This window comes from Ranitomeya variabilis, chromosome 2 (genome assembly GCF_051348905.1).
Source record: "Ranitomeya variabilis isolate aRanVar5 chromosome 2, aRanVar5.hap1, whole genome shotgun sequence".
Taxonomy (NCBI): Eukaryota; Metazoa; Chordata; class Amphibia; order Anura; family Dendrobatidae; genus Ranitomeya; species Ranitomeya variabilis.
The window spans coordinates 862,813,141-862,830,817 of record NC_135233.1 but is presented as its reverse complement, the minus strand read 5'-3'; the positions used below and the strand labels follow the sequence as shown (position 1 = coordinate 862,830,817).

General features: G+C 41.1%; 1 protein-coding gene across 1 annotated transcript in view; it reads left to right on the top strand.

Annotated features, from left to right (window-relative positions):
* P3H2 (prolyl 3-hydroxylase 2) overlaps positions 1–17,677 on the top strand; it is a 333,781-nt gene that overhangs the window by 214,913 nt on the left and 101,191 nt on the right. Inside the window, exons 4-6 of the mRNA XM_077290298.1 lie at positions 5,211–5,342; positions 11,155–11,297; positions 13,294–13,383. Coding sequence (XP_077146413.1) covers positions 5,211–5,342; positions 11,155–11,297; positions 13,294–13,383 — 365 coding nt within the window. The remainder of the gene's footprint in view (positions 1–5,210; positions 5,343–11,154; positions 11,298–13,293; positions 13,384–17,677) is intronic.

Sequence of the window (17,677 nt, the reverse complement as noted above, 5' to 3'; positions counted from 1 at the left end):
TGCTGAGAAAACTCGAGTAAGGAGCACACTCACTCATCACTAATCCTGGTCTTTCTCAGAATCATCCTTACCCCATGATGCAAAATCTTTCATGGAGCTCCCGACCAAGGAAGATTGTGTTTCTTTACATTTTCTAATATTTGTTCCCACAATTGTTGCCTTCTCACCAAGCTGCTTGCCTATTGTCCTGTAGCCCAGCCCAGCCTTGTGCAGGTCTACAATTTTGGCCCTGGTCTCCTTAGACAGCTCTTTGGTCTTGGCCATGATGGAGAGATTGGAGTGTGATTGACTGAGTGTATGAATAGGTGTCTTTTATACAGGTAACTAATTCAAGCAGGTGCAATTAATACAGGTAATGAGTGAAGTGTAGGATGGCTTCTTAAATAAAGACTAACAGGTCTGTGAGAGCCAGAATTCTTGTTGGTAAGTGATCAAATACTCATTTCATGCAATAAAATGCACTTAAAAAAATTAAAAAAAATATTGTATGATTTTTAAATAATTAAAGTGTACCTATGATAAAAATTACAGACCTCTCCATTCTTTCTAGGTGGTATGACTTGCAAAAACGGTATTGTATCAGATACTTAGTTTCCCCACTGTAGATTGTACAGACTTTTCAAAATGAGAGGTTCATTTTAGTTCCACACTGGAAACGCACTAAAATTGAATGTAATCTGCCCATGATATTATCAATAAAGGTCTATCAAAGTTAAAGCAAAAAAGGGACAAAATCCGCATGTGAAAAAATGCGATGAAAACACATGGAAAAAAACCATTAAATCAACTTAAAAATTCAATGAAAAAAAGGCAAGCAACCTACCTTAATTTATGCAGAAATAGTAAAGAAAATCTGCAATATCAAAAAGCACACAAAATGCTCATTGGTGTAACTAAGGGTACCGTCACACAGTACCATTTTGATCGCTACGACGGTACGATTCGTGACGTTCTAGCGATATCGTTACGATATCGCAGTGTCTGACACGCAGCAGCGATCAGGGATCCTGCTGAGAATCGTACGTCGTAGCAGATCGTATTGAACTTTCTTTCGTCGCTTGATCACCCGCTGACATCGCTGGATCGTTGTGTGTGACAGCGATCCAGCGATGTGTTCGCTTGTAACCAGGGTAAACATCGGGTAACTAAGCGCAGGGCCGCGCTTAGTAACCCGATGTTTACCGTGGTTACCAGCGTAAACGTAAAAAAAACAAACAGTACATACTTACATTCCGGTGTCTGTCCCCGGCGTCTCAGCTTCTCTGCACTGTGTGAGCGTCTGACGTCACCGCTGTGCTTTCCGGCTATGGCGCTTACACAGTGGAGAGAAGCAGAACGCCGGGGACAGACACCGGAATGTAAGTATGTACTGTTTGGTTTTTTTACGTTTACGCTGGTAACCAGGGTAAACATCGGGTTACTAAGCGCGGCCCTGCGCTTAGTTACCCGATGTTTACCCTGGTTACCGGGTACTTCGGCATCGCTCCAGCGCCGTGATTGCAACGTGTGACCGCAGTCTACGACGCTGGAGCGATATTCATACGATCGCTGCGACGTCACGGATCGTGCCGTCGTAGCGATTAAAATGGTGCTGTGTGACGGTACCCTTAGGCCGAGAAAGAAATGCTTTTACATTCAATAGTGAACCGATAGTTTTACTGCCATTATCTGACTTGATCCCAGCTGCTTGTCTGGAAAACCCCATAACAATATTGAAAAGTGACCCACATATGGAAGCCGTTAGCATATTGTAGCTACAGTGAGAGGTCACAAGTTCTTTGATTGCAAACAGCCTGCAAAGCTCAGTATGACGGCTGAAAAACAAGCTGCCATTAATCAAGATAAATTGTTCCTGGACAAGTTCATTTTTACAAACTTGACATAGTCTGAGAATTCGATCACTTTTTTGTGGGGCTCTTCTGTACTTGGTAATGATGAGAAGAAAAGAAAAAACTTAGACAGACAGGCATTAAATTAGTCTTATAAAACAAGAGGGGATTATAGGGAGAGAAATGGGAAGCGCAGACTTCTGAGTGTAGTAGTTAGTTTCCAAAGGTGTGTACTCGGTGTGAATCCACTCACCTTTTTGGTGTCTTGATATACTGTGTATAGATCCAATCCATGGATCACTCCATTCCTCTTTCCACTCAGTTTGCTGCAAAGATCTGGGAACTGATGAGCGCACTGAACAGTGCTTTCATAGGCGATAACACTTTGTGAATGTTTTTCCCAGCAATATGCGCTCCTGAAGGATGATGATGGAACTCGATATTCTCATTCAAGGATGATTTTTATTTCAAACTAAAATACAACCGGTTTCGACTTCTTGGAGTCTTCCTCAGGTATAGTGTCATGCAGGGAAGACCTGAGGAAGACTCCAAGAAGTCGAAACCGGTTGTATTTTAGTTTGAAATAAAAATCATCCTTGAATGAGAATATCGAGTTCCATCATCATCCTTCAGGAGCGCATATTGCTGGGAAAAACATTCACAAAGTATTAAATTAGTCTTAATTTTTATGTATTTAAAGATCTACAATGGTTCAACAATGCTCAGAATGAAACTTTACTGATTATATATACCTTATAACCTATAGAGCAGCTCCACGTGGCCTCCATAAAACAAGTTAGGACCTGTTCTCTTATCCAGTTCTCATCCATTGGTAATAGATCCAGTAATAAAAAAGTGATCTGAATCCATTACAGAATAAAATGGATGTAAAATAGAATGTTTCCGTTTTTTAATAATTTTGTCTTTAAAAAACAGACATTTTGGGTTCTATTTTGCATCCATTTTTGTTCCATTTTTACCAGCGATGTCTCTGAACATCTCTCGTGTTCTGGACGTTTTCTCAAAAACGGATCTGTTAAAGGGAACCTGTCACCCCGTTTTTTGAAGATGAGCTGAAAATAGCGTTAAATAGGGGCAGAGCTGGGCGTTACATTAGTGTCTTTTGTGTGCCTTTATTACCCACCTATGCTGCCGAAATACCTTTGTAAAGTCGCCGTTTTCTGCTGTCACTCACGCTGGTCTGGTCCTATGGGCGTGGTGACAGCGCTGCTTCTCCCCCAGATCAGGCTCATCATTCCGTTGGTGGCATAGTGCTGTGCGCATGTCCAACAGAGAATATCCACTGCCCAGGTGATGGAAAAGAGCGCGATATGCGCTATTCAGCCGTTTACCGGTGGGCGCGGCCATCTTCCTGTGGCCGCGCGTGCGCAGATGGAGCGCTCTGCTGCCCGGGGCTTCAGGAAAATGGCCGCCGCGATCTCCATCTGCGCACGGCCGCGGCCATTTTCCTGAAGCCCCGGGCAGCAGAGCGCTCCATCTGCGCTCGCGCGGCAGAAGAAAGATGGCCGCGCCCACCGGTAAACGGCTGAATAGCGCAGATCGCGCTCTTTTTCATCACCTGGGCAGTGGATATTCTCTGTTGGACATGCGCACACCACTATGCCACCAACGGAATGATGAGCCTGATCTGGGGGAGAAGCAGCGCTGTCACCACACCCATAGGACCAGACCAGCGTGAGTGACAGCACAAAACGGCGACTTTGCAAAGGTATTTCAGCAGCATAGGTGGGTAATAAAGGCACACAAAGACACTAATGTAACGCCCAGCTCTGCCCCTATTTAACGCTATTTTTAGTTCATCTTCAAAAAACGGGGTGACAGGTTCCCTTTAACATATGACATAATGGATGACTATACACTATGTTATGTTTCACAAATGCTTAATTGTTAAAAAAAAAATGGTCATGTTGCTGTCCGCTTTATTTGGCAGAGCAAAAACGTTGTACAGACAACAATTTTTGATCCAGCTAAAGAAAGCAACTTGAAATGAGAGAGAAGACATTTTAGGACACTACCATTCCCATTCACATGTACTGTAACATTTTATTTCTGTTTTTTATGATTTAAAAATGTATCTAACAATTGAAATAAATACTGGACATGTGACCAAAGAATAATTCTTATATTAATACTTAACCTAGCCAAACCAATTTCCATAGTGATGCTTTTTCCTAAATATTCAGCCTGTACCATGGTTCCCTTTTCAGGCCAAAGTTGTTTGTGTAATTCTTAACCATATTTTTGTACAATATTACTACTTAACAGCTTTACCTTGTCCCACCTGCCATAAACGCATCAAACTAGATCCATAAACAGGCCAGACCAGATCAAGGTAAATAGTTCAGTATGTAGGAAACATTGGGCCATCACAACTGGCAAGTTTTTTAATATTGTCCATAAAGTTTCTTCAAGGGTATGTGCAGATGATCAGGAACTGGCAGTGCTTTGGACGCAGGGCATGTTCACTGCATCCAAAGCGCTGCTGTCTATTGAACGCAGGTGAATCCGGATGTGTTCACTGACCCGTGTGGAATCACCAAGTCCAATACTTTCTATGGGTGAAATTTCTCGTGCGGAGATGCAAGAGAAATAGACATGCTGCGGTCTGGAAAGACGTGCCACATGTCTGTCTCCGTGGGTGATCTGTGGGTGTCTCTGGATACATAGTGGGCATGAGATTTCTTGACATCCCATCCACTATGCTGTAACATCTGGACGCTGCGGGTTGGAAGTTGCACAAGTATGCAGCGTCAAACCTGCAGCACTTACTGATAGTCTGCACATAACCTAAAAGGAATCTGCCAGTAGGATCCCCCTCCTGCACCATTTATATTGGCGTGAAAATCATAGAAAGTTTAATAAAATGATACCTTGATAACTGCTATCTGTATGCAGACACAGATCTCACTGAGAACCTGTCTACAGAGTGTATTTTAAATAAAAGGGGGCATTAGCTTGAGACATGTAGATCAGGAGAGCAGGCTTACATGTCTTAAACTGCTAACACCCCCTTTCATTTAAAATGAACTCTGGGGTATTTTCAGATCAGTGTCCAGCCCATAGATCTTAACAGCTAATTTACATATTAAGAAAAACGTAGAATACTCTGGAATAAGGCATCGACTCACAAAAATCAAGGTATCATTTTATTCAACTTTTTATGACCTGCATGCCCATATAGACTGCTTAGGAGGGTGGATTTTCATGAGTTATCCTTTAAAGCTGAAAACAACACTGTTGGTTGAGCATTCTAGATCATGTATTACCTGTAACTTCACTGGACAGCAATACTGTGTGCTTCCATGATGTAGAATAGATGAATACAGTTTTATATTCTCTCTCATTCTTTGCTTTTTTCAGATCACTATATTCAGATTCTTGCTTGTGAGCATGAATGTGTTAGAGACCTCTCGACACGACCTGGGCGTTTGTCACCAATTGAGAACTTTCTTCCTCTACACTATGATTTCCTGCAGTTCAGCTACTACAGAGGTAATGTTGACTCTGATTTTACATAGGAAATTAATTATTGCATAGCTATCTTTTGATGGTTTATATCTCAGAATGTGATCATGTATACAGGCACTTCTCAATGTCTCCTTCATATACAGTTACAGTAAATGCAGAAATATTTGGACAGTGACCGTACCTTTGTGATTTGGGCTCTGGACACTATTTTGTTTTATTTGAGATGAAACACCTCAGATGCAATTGGATTAGAGACTTTCAGGTTTAAATTTAGAAGGTGAACAAGAATATCCTGTGAAACGTTTAGGAATTGTAACCATTTTTCTACAAAACTTCATTTCAGGGGCTCAAAAGTAATTAGATAAATTAACTTTACCATAAATAAAATGTTCATTTTTAATACTTTCTAGAGAATCCTTTGCAGGCAATGACTGCCTGAAAAAAACAAAACCTATATAGAAAAGAAATACCATAAGTAAAATTCAATTAATTATACTATGAATACCAAAACCACAAAGCATAAACCAAAAAAGAAGTATTCACAGGAAGATGTATACAATATAATCTTTTATTAATGAATATTAAAACATGATTACACAATAGAATAATCTATATATATAATTGTCTAAGGGTCACTTCCGTCTTTCTGTCTGTCACGGATATTAATTGGTCGCGGCCTCTGTCTATCATGGAAATCCAAGTCGCTGATTGGTCGTGGCAAAACAGCCACGACCAATCAGCGACGGGCACAGTCCGGCGGCAAAATGGCCACTCCTTCCTCCCCGCAGTCAGCGCCCGCTCCATAATCCCCTCCACTCAGCGCTCACACAGGGTAATGGCAGCGGTAACGGACCGCGCTATGCCGCGGTGTAATGCACTCCGTTACCGCTGCTATTAACCCTATGTGACCAACTTTTTACTATTGATGCTGCCTATGCGGCATCAATAGTAAAAATATCTAATGTTAAAAATAATTATAAAAATAAAAAATTGTTATATACTCACCGTCTGTCGGCCCCCACAGATCCAGAACCGGCCTTTCCCGCTCCTCGCGACACTCCGGTAACCGCTCCATGCATTGCGGTCTCATGAGACGATGATGTAGCAGTCTCACGAGATGATGATGTAGCGGTCACTACACTCTTGGGACCGGAGCGCGCAAGGAGCATCGGTAACCGCTTCGCCTGCATCCGGGGGCCAACGGAAGGTGAGTATATAATTATTTTTTATTTTAATTATTTTTTTAACAGGGATATGATACCCACATTGCTATATACTACGTGGGCTGTGCAATATACTACGTGGGCCGTGCAATATACTACGTGGGCCGTGCAATATACTACGTGGGCCGTGCAATATACTACGTGGCCCGTGCAATATACTACGTGGCCCGTGCAATATACTACGTGGGATGTGCGATATACTACGTGGGCCTGGCGATATACTACGTGGGCCGGGCGATATACTACGTGGGCCGTGCGATATACTGTGTGGGCTGTGCGATATACTGCGTGGGCTGTGCGATGCGATATACTGTGTGGGCTGTGCGATATACTGCGTGGGCTGTGCTATATACTGTGTGGGCTGTGCGATATACTGCATGGGCTGTGCGATATACTGCATGGGCTGTGTTATACACTACGTGGGCTGTGTTATACACTACGTGGCCTGTGTTATACACTACGAGGCCTGTGTTATACTCTACATGGCCTGTGTTATATACTGCGTGCGAGGGCTGTTATATACTACGTGGCTGTGTTATATACACCGTGGGCTGTGTTATATACTATGTGGCTGTGCTATATACTCCGTGGGCTGTGCTATATACTACGTGGGCTGTGCTATATACTATGTGGCTGTGCTATATACACCGTGGGCTGTGCTATATACTCCGTGAGCTGTGCTATATACTCCGTGAACTGTGTTATATACTCCGTGGGCTGTGCTATATACTATGTGGGCTGTGCTATATACTACGTGGCTGTGCTATATACACCGTGGGCTGTGTTATATACTACGTGGCTGTGCTATATACTCCGTGAGCTGTGCTATATACTCCGTGAACTGTGTTATATACTCCGTGGGCTGTGCTATATACTACGTGGGCTGTGCTATATACTACGTGGGCTGTGCTATATACTATGTGGCTGTGCTATATACTACATGGCTGTGCTATATACTACGTGGCTGTGCAATATACTACATGGCTGCTATTTACTACGTGGGCTGTTATATACTACGTGGCTGTGCTATATACTATGTGGCTGGCCGCAAACAATCAGCCACAGGCGCAGTCCGGATCCGAATCCTGTGTATTCAATGTATTATTCTAAAATCTTCATAAATAAACTACATACATATTCTAGAATACCCGATGCTTTAGAATCGGGCTACCATCTAGTAAAATATAATTACACAAAAACATAATTATACAAAAACAAAGGGAGGTTAAAAAACGAAATATAAAACAATGATATGTGGGAAGGTGAGTATATAATTATTTTTTATTTTAATTCTTTTTTTAACAGGGATATGATACCCACATTGCTATATACTACGTGGGCTGTGCAATATACTACGTGGGCCGTGCAATATACTACGTGGGCCGTGCAATATACTACGTGGGCCGTGCAATATACTACGTGGCCCGTGCAATATACTACGTGGCCCGTGCAATATACTACGTGGGATGTGCGATATACTACGTGGGCCTGGCGATATACTACGTGGGCCGGGCGATATACTACGTGGGCCGTGCGATATACTGTGTGGGCTGTGCGATATACTGCGTGGGCTGTGCGATGCGATATACTGTGTGGGCTGTGCGATATACTGCGTGGGCTGTGCTATATACTGTGTGGGCTGTGCGATATACTGCATGGGCTGTGCGATATACTGCATGGGCTGTGTTATACACTACGTGGGCTGTGTTATACACTACGTGGCCTGTGTTATACACTACGAGGCCTGTGTTATACTCTACATGGCCTGTGTTATATACTGCGTGCGTGGGCTGTTATATACTACGTGGCTGTGTTATATACACCGTGGGCTGTGTTATATACTATGTGGCTGTGCTATATACTCCGTGGGCTGTGCTATATACTACGTGGGCTGTGCTATATACTATGTGGCTGTGCTATATACACCGTGGGCTGTGTTATATACTACGTGGCTGTGCTATATACTCCGTGAGCTGTGCTATATACTCCGTGAACTGTGTTATATACTCCGTGGGCTGTGCTATATACTATGTGGGCTGTGCTATATACTACGTGGCTGTGCTATATACACCGTGGGCTGTGTTATATACTACGTGGCTGTGCTATATACTCCGTGAGCTGTGCTATATACTCTGTGAACTGTGTTATATACTCCGTGGGCTGTGCTATATACTACGTGGGCTGTGCTATATACTATGTGGCTGTGCTATATACTACATGGCTGTGCTATATACTACGTGGCTGTGCAATATACTACGTGGCTGCTATTTACTACGTGGGCTGTTATATACTACGTGGCTGTGCTATATACTATGTGGCTGGCCGCGAACAATCAGCCACAGGCGCAGTCCGGATCCGAATCCTGTGTATTCAATGTATTATTCTAAAATCTTCATAAATAAACTACATACATATTCTAGAATACCCGATGCTTTAGAATCGGGCTACCATCTAGTAAAATATAATTACACAAAAACATAATTATACAAAAACAAAGGGAGGTTAAAAAACGAAATATAAAACAATGATATGTGGGGGCCAGGATATGTCACCTCAATTGGCACAATAATAATTCAACAAAATAAAGCACCCTAGTAACAAACACAATTATGGGGGCTGCTGTATGTTAGGAGTCGAGTTTCCTCTGCTGCACAGGGGGAATCTCGATCCGTGTCTGCTGCGGTCTCCCATTCTCCATCGGCCGCAGCGGAGCCTGCTCAGCGGAGACGTCGGTCCCAGCGTCTCACTGAGTCTGGTTCAGTGCAAAGGGTTTTTGCTGCCTCTTCAGGCTCTGCTATTGTACCCTGCACTGATCTATGGTGAACAGGCTTTTCTGGGACTAAGTCCTGCTTTGCACACACTGAGCATGCCCAGGGTAAGATCTCTCAGTGGAGATCAAGGGTCACATGTTCAGGTACTGCAGCCAAATCTATTGGTCTTTCTAGGAAGGTCCTGTAGGTGCGCAGGCTCTGTAGCAGTCTCTCATTAGTCCTCCTTTTTAAGGTCCTGTACATGCTGCAGCTATTTAAGGCTCGCATGGCCGCACGGCCATGCGCTAGTATCTTCTAAAGTTACATGCTTTGCGCCACTGTGGTGATATGCGTGAATGTGTTCAGGGACCCGGCTGAAATAAGCCCCTAGAATGCTGGCACCTCCAGCGAGGAGATTGTGTATGAGAGTATTCAGGGACCCGGCTGAAATAAGCCCCTAGAATGCTGGCACCTCCGGCGAGGAGTGTTGTGTGCATGCATGACCACTGACTGCTCTCTTCTGGGTAGTTAGCCTGTGTCTCTGTGAGAGTTAACAGAGCACAGAGCTTTGCTTTCTCAGCCGCTCTGTGAAGCTAACAGAGCTGGTTAATGCCGCCATATAGTGCCGCCATTCACTTAGCGGCAGGATATTTCCTGCACGGTGGATCCCGGGTTGCGAACGCACCAATCCCATCAATAAATATATTCGGTGCGTTCTGCAAACCCTAACACTCTATAAATAATTATCAATGGTAGAAAACCATTAAAGCTTGGTAAAAAGTGCATAGTGATGTGATTGATTAATGTAAATATCAGTATAGCCTTAATAATATTAGGACCATAAACTAAAGTTTCAATGAAATTATTTCAATGAAAATAATAGCTAATAGAATAATAGTGACATGATACCAACCAAAGTGACACCATTGCCCCTCTCACTGCACTCCAACGCGCATTTCGCTGTCACTTCATCAGGGAGTGACACTAATATTATTTAGGCTATACTGATATTTACATTAATCAGTCAAATCACTTTGCACTTTTTACCATAATTTAATGTATTTCTACCATTAATAATTATTTGTACAGCAGCCTCCAAAATTGTGTTGATTAGGGTGCTTTATTTTATTGAATTATTATAATCAATTATGTTTTAATGTTCATTTATAAAAGATTATATTTTATACATCTTTCTGTGAATACTTCTTTTTTTTTTACTTTAGAAAGTAACTAAAATTATTGCAGAAATAACTGTAATATAGGACCACATTTCTGATTCTACCTGATTTAACAGCCCGAAAGATGAACCACATGCATTTAGAGATGTGTGTCTCTTAATGAATTCAGACCATCTTATTTTTGAGGATTTTTGATCAAAACTAATATATTTAATACAAGTTTTATAAATTCTCCATAATGTGCTTGTTGTAGGATGGTGGTTGCAGTAAGACGATGAATTTTGTTGAACTTTGTTGTTAACTGTACATTCTGAGTTACACTACATAAAGCTGTTTCAGGCTTGTTAATTCTCATCAGCACAATGAATGGAGACTTACCATAAGTTTAACTGGACCATACATTTCACATTGTTCCTATAGGCACAAACAAGCTTCTAAGTTACTATAATGTGCCGAGAGGATGTGCATACCGTGAATATTATTGCTTCGACTTGTATGTCTTTCTTTTTAGCCTGTCTCTTGCTCTCTGGCTTTGAGTTTTGGACTATATTGATGATCAAAACAATGTAGGTGCTTTCAAATGTATCTATGATTTTGCAATTGGAAAGTTTTGGTTCAAGTACCATTGAGTACCAGGTCTAAAAAAAGTGATACTAATAATGATTTTTTTTTTATCAACAATCAGTTGGAGATCATATAAAAGCTCTGGAATATGCCAAGTCCTATCTACTCTTCCATCCTAATGACTTAGATGTGTTAGAAAATGTCAGCTTTTATGAAAGCCTTATAAGCGACTATATGGATCCAGCTGACATCAGACCTACAAAGGTGAGTGAGGTCATTGTGGCTTTAGATGTTGTGACTGCACCAGCTGCATCTAAAAAGTTGGTTAATGACTGTGCACGTCTGTAAGTTTTTACATGTTACTGGTAAAAAATGGTCAGAGAGGCAACTAATCCCTCCAGAGGTGCAACTAAAATGGAGTAGGCCCCACAGCAGAATCCACTCCAAATTGATTGCAGTAATCCAGCAGCAGCATGACTGATGATATTTCAGCAACCAAATGATGGATAGTAGTATTATCTAATATTCTGCTAAAAGGAGAACTCACAACGAAGAGCAAAACCCGAGTAAAGCATATTTGTGTATTCTCTCCAAAAAAAAGCTCCTGAGTCGGCCACCTCAGCCTCTAGGCTAAAAAATCAGCCCCTTTTGCATCCATGGTTTTAGTTATGCTCATGTACTACTCTATGTTGCGCAAGTTTGATGATACTTCCGTTCTAACATGGATTTTCAAAGTAAGACTGACCAGGTCTAAGATAGTTATTTCTAAGATATCAATTAATTGAGGTCTAATATACATAGAGTGGTGCATGGGTTTGAGCTACCATCTAATAGAAATCTGTTATATTGATTATGAGCGACATAATGTGTAAAGTTTATTTTAAAAAAAATCAGCCAAGAGTTTCCAAAAAAAAAAGACAAACATTATATTTGAATTATTATTTTACAACCATGTACAGTTGTGTGAAATGGTGTTTGCCCCCTTCCTGATTTCCTATTCTTTTGCATGTTTGTCACTTAAATGTTTCAGATCACTAAACAAATTTCAATATTAGACAAAGATATCACAAGTAAACATAAAATGCAGTTTTTAAATGAAGGTCTTTATTATTAAGGAACAAAGAAATCCAAACCTACAGGGCCCTGTGTGAAAAAGTGATTCCCCCTAAACCTAATAACTGATTGAGCCACCCTTATCAGCAACAACTGCAATCAAGCATTTGTGATAACGGGTAATGAGTCTTTTACAACGTACTGGAGGAATTTTGGACCACTAATCTTTGCAGAATTGTTGTAACTCTGCCACATTGGAGGCTTTCCAAGCATGAACCACCTTTTTAAGATCATGCCACAGCATCTCAATCGGATTAAAGTCAGGACTTTGACTAGGCCACTCCAAAGTCTGAATTTAGTTTTTCTTAAGCCACTCAGAGGTGGACTTGCTGGTGTGTTTTGGTTCATTGTCCTGCTGCATAACCCAAGTGCACAAACCGATGGCCGGACATTCTCCTTCAGGAATTTTTGGTAGACAGCAGAATTCATGGTTCCATTTACCACAGCAAATATTCCAGGTCCTGATGCAACAAACAGCCCCAGACCATAACATGAGCACCTCTATATTTTACTGTTAGTATGATGTTCTTTTTCTGCAATGCTGTGTTACTTCTACGCAAGATGTAATGGCACATACACCTTCCAAAAAATTGGACTTTTGTCTCATCAGTCCAAAGAGAATTTTCCCAAAAGTCTTGGGGGATCATCAAGATGTTTTCTGGCAAAAGTGAGACAAGCCTTTATGTTCTTATTGTTCAGCAGTGATTTTCGTCTTGGAATGCTGCCATTCAGGCAATTTTTGCCCAGTCTCTTTCTATGGTGGAGTCATGAACACTGACCTTAACTAAGGCAAGTGAGGCCTGCAGATCTTTGAAGACCATCATTCAAAAACTGCATTTTGTGTTTACTTGTGTTATCATTGTCTACTATTGAACTCTGTTTAGTGATCTAAAACATTTAAATGTGACAAACATGCAAAAGAATAGCAAATCAGGAATGGAAAACACTTTTTCACACAACTGTATATAGCAACATAGGCTATATTGGATACGTGTGGTTGCCGTGAAAAAATAGATACCACATGAACTGGAAACACGGTGAAGGAGGACTAACTATTCTTTTTAAATGTTCATTGCCGAAAGAGAATTAACTAAGATGTATGTTTACACCATGGTTTCCAAGCATTTTTGGCTTATTGGTTTTGCAGGAAGCAGCAGAGTTTGTAAGGCGTCACAGATTGGAATCTGAGATCCTCCACACTGCAGCTGAAGGCCTTGGATTTGCATATAATGAGCCAGTAAGTAAAGATACAGAAGAAGTGTCTACTAGTCAAGGTCCACTCCAAAGCTTGAAATGTTAGGTTGACTTCAGATATAAACTATATTACACCCCTTCCTATGTCATTCTCACAAGTACATAAGCAGGACTCTATTACAGACGGACCATGGAGTGCATGAGTATACCTTTAGTGTATATTAGTTCTGTTTAATGTGAAAGTATCTCAGAACAATTTCAGCTTTTGTCTTACAGAATCTACTCCTATTTAGTAGCCCACTAACATTCTTACCAAATTTGAATGTCCCAAATCAGGACATTTCAGCATCACACTTGGAACCACCTAGGAACAATCATAAACACCCAAGTGCACCAACAAATTGACAACGTTAGGCTGAGTTTAGGCTTTACCCCTTTTGTAAGTCAGACTTTGGGACTGTCCTGGTAAAATATGGTCTGGTGGCAAGTTGACACCTTAATGGTGTTTAATTGTGCTGTCTAAATCCAACAACCTCTTAAATCAAATCTGTCACCACAGTCATCATCTGCATATGTTTCTAAAGACCTGCTGTAGCTAATGTATTTACTCTGAAATTCATGTGAATGACTCCCTGATAATAAAATAACCAATTTATCAGTCCAGCTAGGAGAAATGTGTTAATTTTAATATCATGCAGGTAAACTGATAAAAGACACTGCTGAGGGAAAAGTAAATAGCACCCTCATAATGCACTGTATACTATAGTTAACACAATGCTACATCAGCGACGATCAGAGTTTACATCGATCATGGATGGTTAACCCCCAGGTGCCATTGTGTATAGCTAAAAAAAACATCATGGTTAACATAGGGCTTTGCTTTATCTTTCTCTTTAACCCCATAAGCACCACATGATTGTGATGACGACGAGGTCCCAATAATTGCAAAGTAATGGCTGTTAAGTCCTTTTCAGTCCCTGGCTTACTAGAAGTAGGCATCCGAGTGAATGACACGCAACACAAAAGATTGTGTGATCATAACAGGGAAAGCTCAGGAGCCTGTCTGACTCACCGGGTGCTCACCCCTCCTTTATACAGAGAAGAGTTATACATTTTAAGACATGCGCACAAGCGCTCATATTCTCTTACAAAGCTTATCTATACTGTGAAATTTACGACCTCTAGTATGTAGGTAAAAAGTTACATCAGTCGAGAAGGAATGCGTCCATAAAAAAGAAATGTCAACTTTGCTCTAGTTTCTTCTGATAAGAAGTCAGATGTTTCAGGACAAAGACACAATGGATTCTTTCAGTCTAATCTCTACAATTCCCCCCTTTGACATATTCTTTTTTTATTAATTACCAAAGGGCCAAAGACAAAGCCTTTATTTTTGGTATTACACATGTACACGCTTATATCATTAATAAGAGAATCAAATCTAGTATCAATTCTTCCGTTTAACTCTCACAACCTTTTCTTTGTTTTGCAATAAGTATACTAAAATATAAAAAAACAAAGATTAGTACAGTAATATTAATTAGAATCACTAGAGGATAACATAAGAATAAAGAAAAAAAAAAACTTTATACTCTTGCATCTATTACACAAAGTTTATCTGTGCATACTGAGATACCCTTGAGCACAATCTGGAATAGTACGTATATGACTACAATAATTATAACTATATGTATTATGCTCTGCATAATCCCAGCAACCCACCCACCGATTCCTCTGAACCAGTTGGCTGGGTTAAGAAAAGAAAAGGTATCTGACCACCAGCTATCCTTATTCTGGTCATTATCTTTGTCATACTGATCTCTGAGTCGTTGTACGTCCTTTAATTTAAATGTCATGTACTAATTTTCTATGATGTTGCACGAATCTATTATTCAAAGGGGTTAAAGAATTCAGTCTATCCCATGCCTCCGTTGAGGTTAATACTATTAACATCAATATTCTGAGTTTTATACTGCTCTTTTGCAATGGCTTGCATGTATCCATGATGCCTTTCCTTCAAGCTTGACTGATGTAGGTGTTGTCAACAGGACTTGGAAGGGTCCGTCAAACCTTGGTTCAAGAGCCTTTCTGGTGTGTCTTTTTACATAGACTTGATCACCTGGTTCCAACTTGTGACTTCCTTCAGTGTTGTCAGGATCTGGAAGGGAAGCAAAAAACTTGTGCATGCACCTTAGTTAATTGTTTCTGAAGATTTTGCACATAAGAAGTCAATGACTCAATATTTAACACAAGTTGTTGTGGAAAATAACATCCTAAATTGGCAGTCCTGCCAAACAAAATTTCATATGGAGACAGTTTAGTCTTACCCCTTGGGGTATTGCGTATTGAATAAAGGGCCAGTGGAAGGCATTCTGTCCAAGGCTTTCCTGTTTCAGCCATGGCTTTCTGTATTTTTAATTTTAAAGTTCCATTCATGCGTTCCACCTTTCCAGAACTTTGAGGATGGTATGGAGTGTGTAACTGACTTTCAACACCCAACATTTTCAGTACATTTTGAAATATTTCTCCAGTGAAATGAGTACCCCTATCTGACTCGATCACTTCAGGGAGACCGTAACGGGGTATCAGTTCGGCAACTAGCTTTACAGCAGTGTTTTTAGCTGAAGCCTTCCGAACTGGATAGGCCTCTGGCCACCCTGGGAACATGTCCACACACACCAACACATACTCATACCCATTACTTTTTGGCAGCTGGATAAAGTCTATTTGTAATCGCTGAAACGGATAGAGAGGTCGGACGTGGTGCTTCATAGGGGTCTTTGTTGTCTGTCCGGGATTATGTGCCAGGCATATAACGCATGCAGCACAATAGTCTCTTGCGTAGTTGCCAAAACCTGGAGCCAACCAGACTTGCTTTGCCAGTAGTGTCATTGCATTTGCAGACACATGAGTAGGGTGGTGCAGTCCACCAACTACAATCGGATACCAGGCTCTAGGTAGACATATTAGTCCATCTTTCTTCCAAATTCCTGCTTGTTCTTCTGCCCCTTCCTTTTTCCACCTGTCCCTCTCCTCTTCTCCTGCATCTTCCTGTGCTTGTCTCAGTCTATCTTCAGTATTTTCTGTGGGGTTTACAGTATGAACCTGCTGTAAGGGTTTAACTGCTGCTGCTTTGGCTGCTTTATCAGCCCTATCATTTCCCCTAGATTCCCTAGTGTCGAGTCTCACATGTGCAGCTACCTTGATTACTGCTACTTCTTTTGTTTCTTGTGCAGCCTCTAAGATCTGTTTGATCAAAGAAGCATGTTTTACAGGTTGTCCTGACGCTGTCATGTAACCTCTAGCTCTCCAGATTACTCCAAAATCAAACACAATACCATGTGCATACCTAGAATCAGTGTATATATTAGCTGTCTGATTCTCAGCTATTTTTAGCGCTTCAATCAATGCTGTCAGTTCTGCTTCTTGTGCAGACTGTTTCGGTGGAAGAGGTTCTGCTTTGAGAGTTTCAGATTCTGACACAACTGCATACCCTGTATGGAAGTTACCTGTGTCATCTGCAAACCTACTACCATCTATAAACAGCTCTAAATCTGGATTTTGAAGTGGTGTTTCGGATACATTGGGTAAGCCTACCGTTTCTTGTAAAATGAGCTCTGTACAATCATGTGTGTCTGTAGGGAAAAAATTTGCGTGTGGATCAGTGTCCTTATTCCCCCCTTCAGACTCGAGAGGTAGCAGTGTAGCTAAATTGAGAGTCTGAAGCCTTGCAAATGTGATAGTAGAGGGGAGCAGCAAAGAACACTGTAGCCGCAAATGTCTGGCCATGGAAATGTGTTTTGGTTGTACCTGGTTTAATATCCCATAAACATCATGTGTAGTTTGAACTGTGAGTGGATACTCTAGGACAATTTCTGATGCTTTGTCCAACAATAGCGAGACAGCAACAACTACACGTACACAGGTTGGCGCTGCCCTGGCTACTGGATCTAACCTTGCTGAAAGATATGCAATTGGTCTTTGTTTCCCTGCATGCTTCTGGGTAAGAACTCCTGTAGCATGGGAATCAACTTCTGCAGCCATAAGCTGAAATGATTTGGTGTAGTCTGGTAGCCCTAACGCTGGAGCTGAAACAAGGGCATCTTTTAATTGTTGGAATGAAATCTGACCTTCTTTTGTCAACAAATAAGGTTCATTTTTTACACAGTCATACAGTGATTGCATTAGTTGACTGGCATGTATAATCCATTGTCTACAATGAGACACTATTCCTAAAAATGCTCGTAGCTGTTTATGATTTCTAGGCTCATTCATCTGTCTTATTGCTTCAGTTCTTTGAGGTGTAAGATGCTTTTTACCTTGAGAAATGCAATGACCTA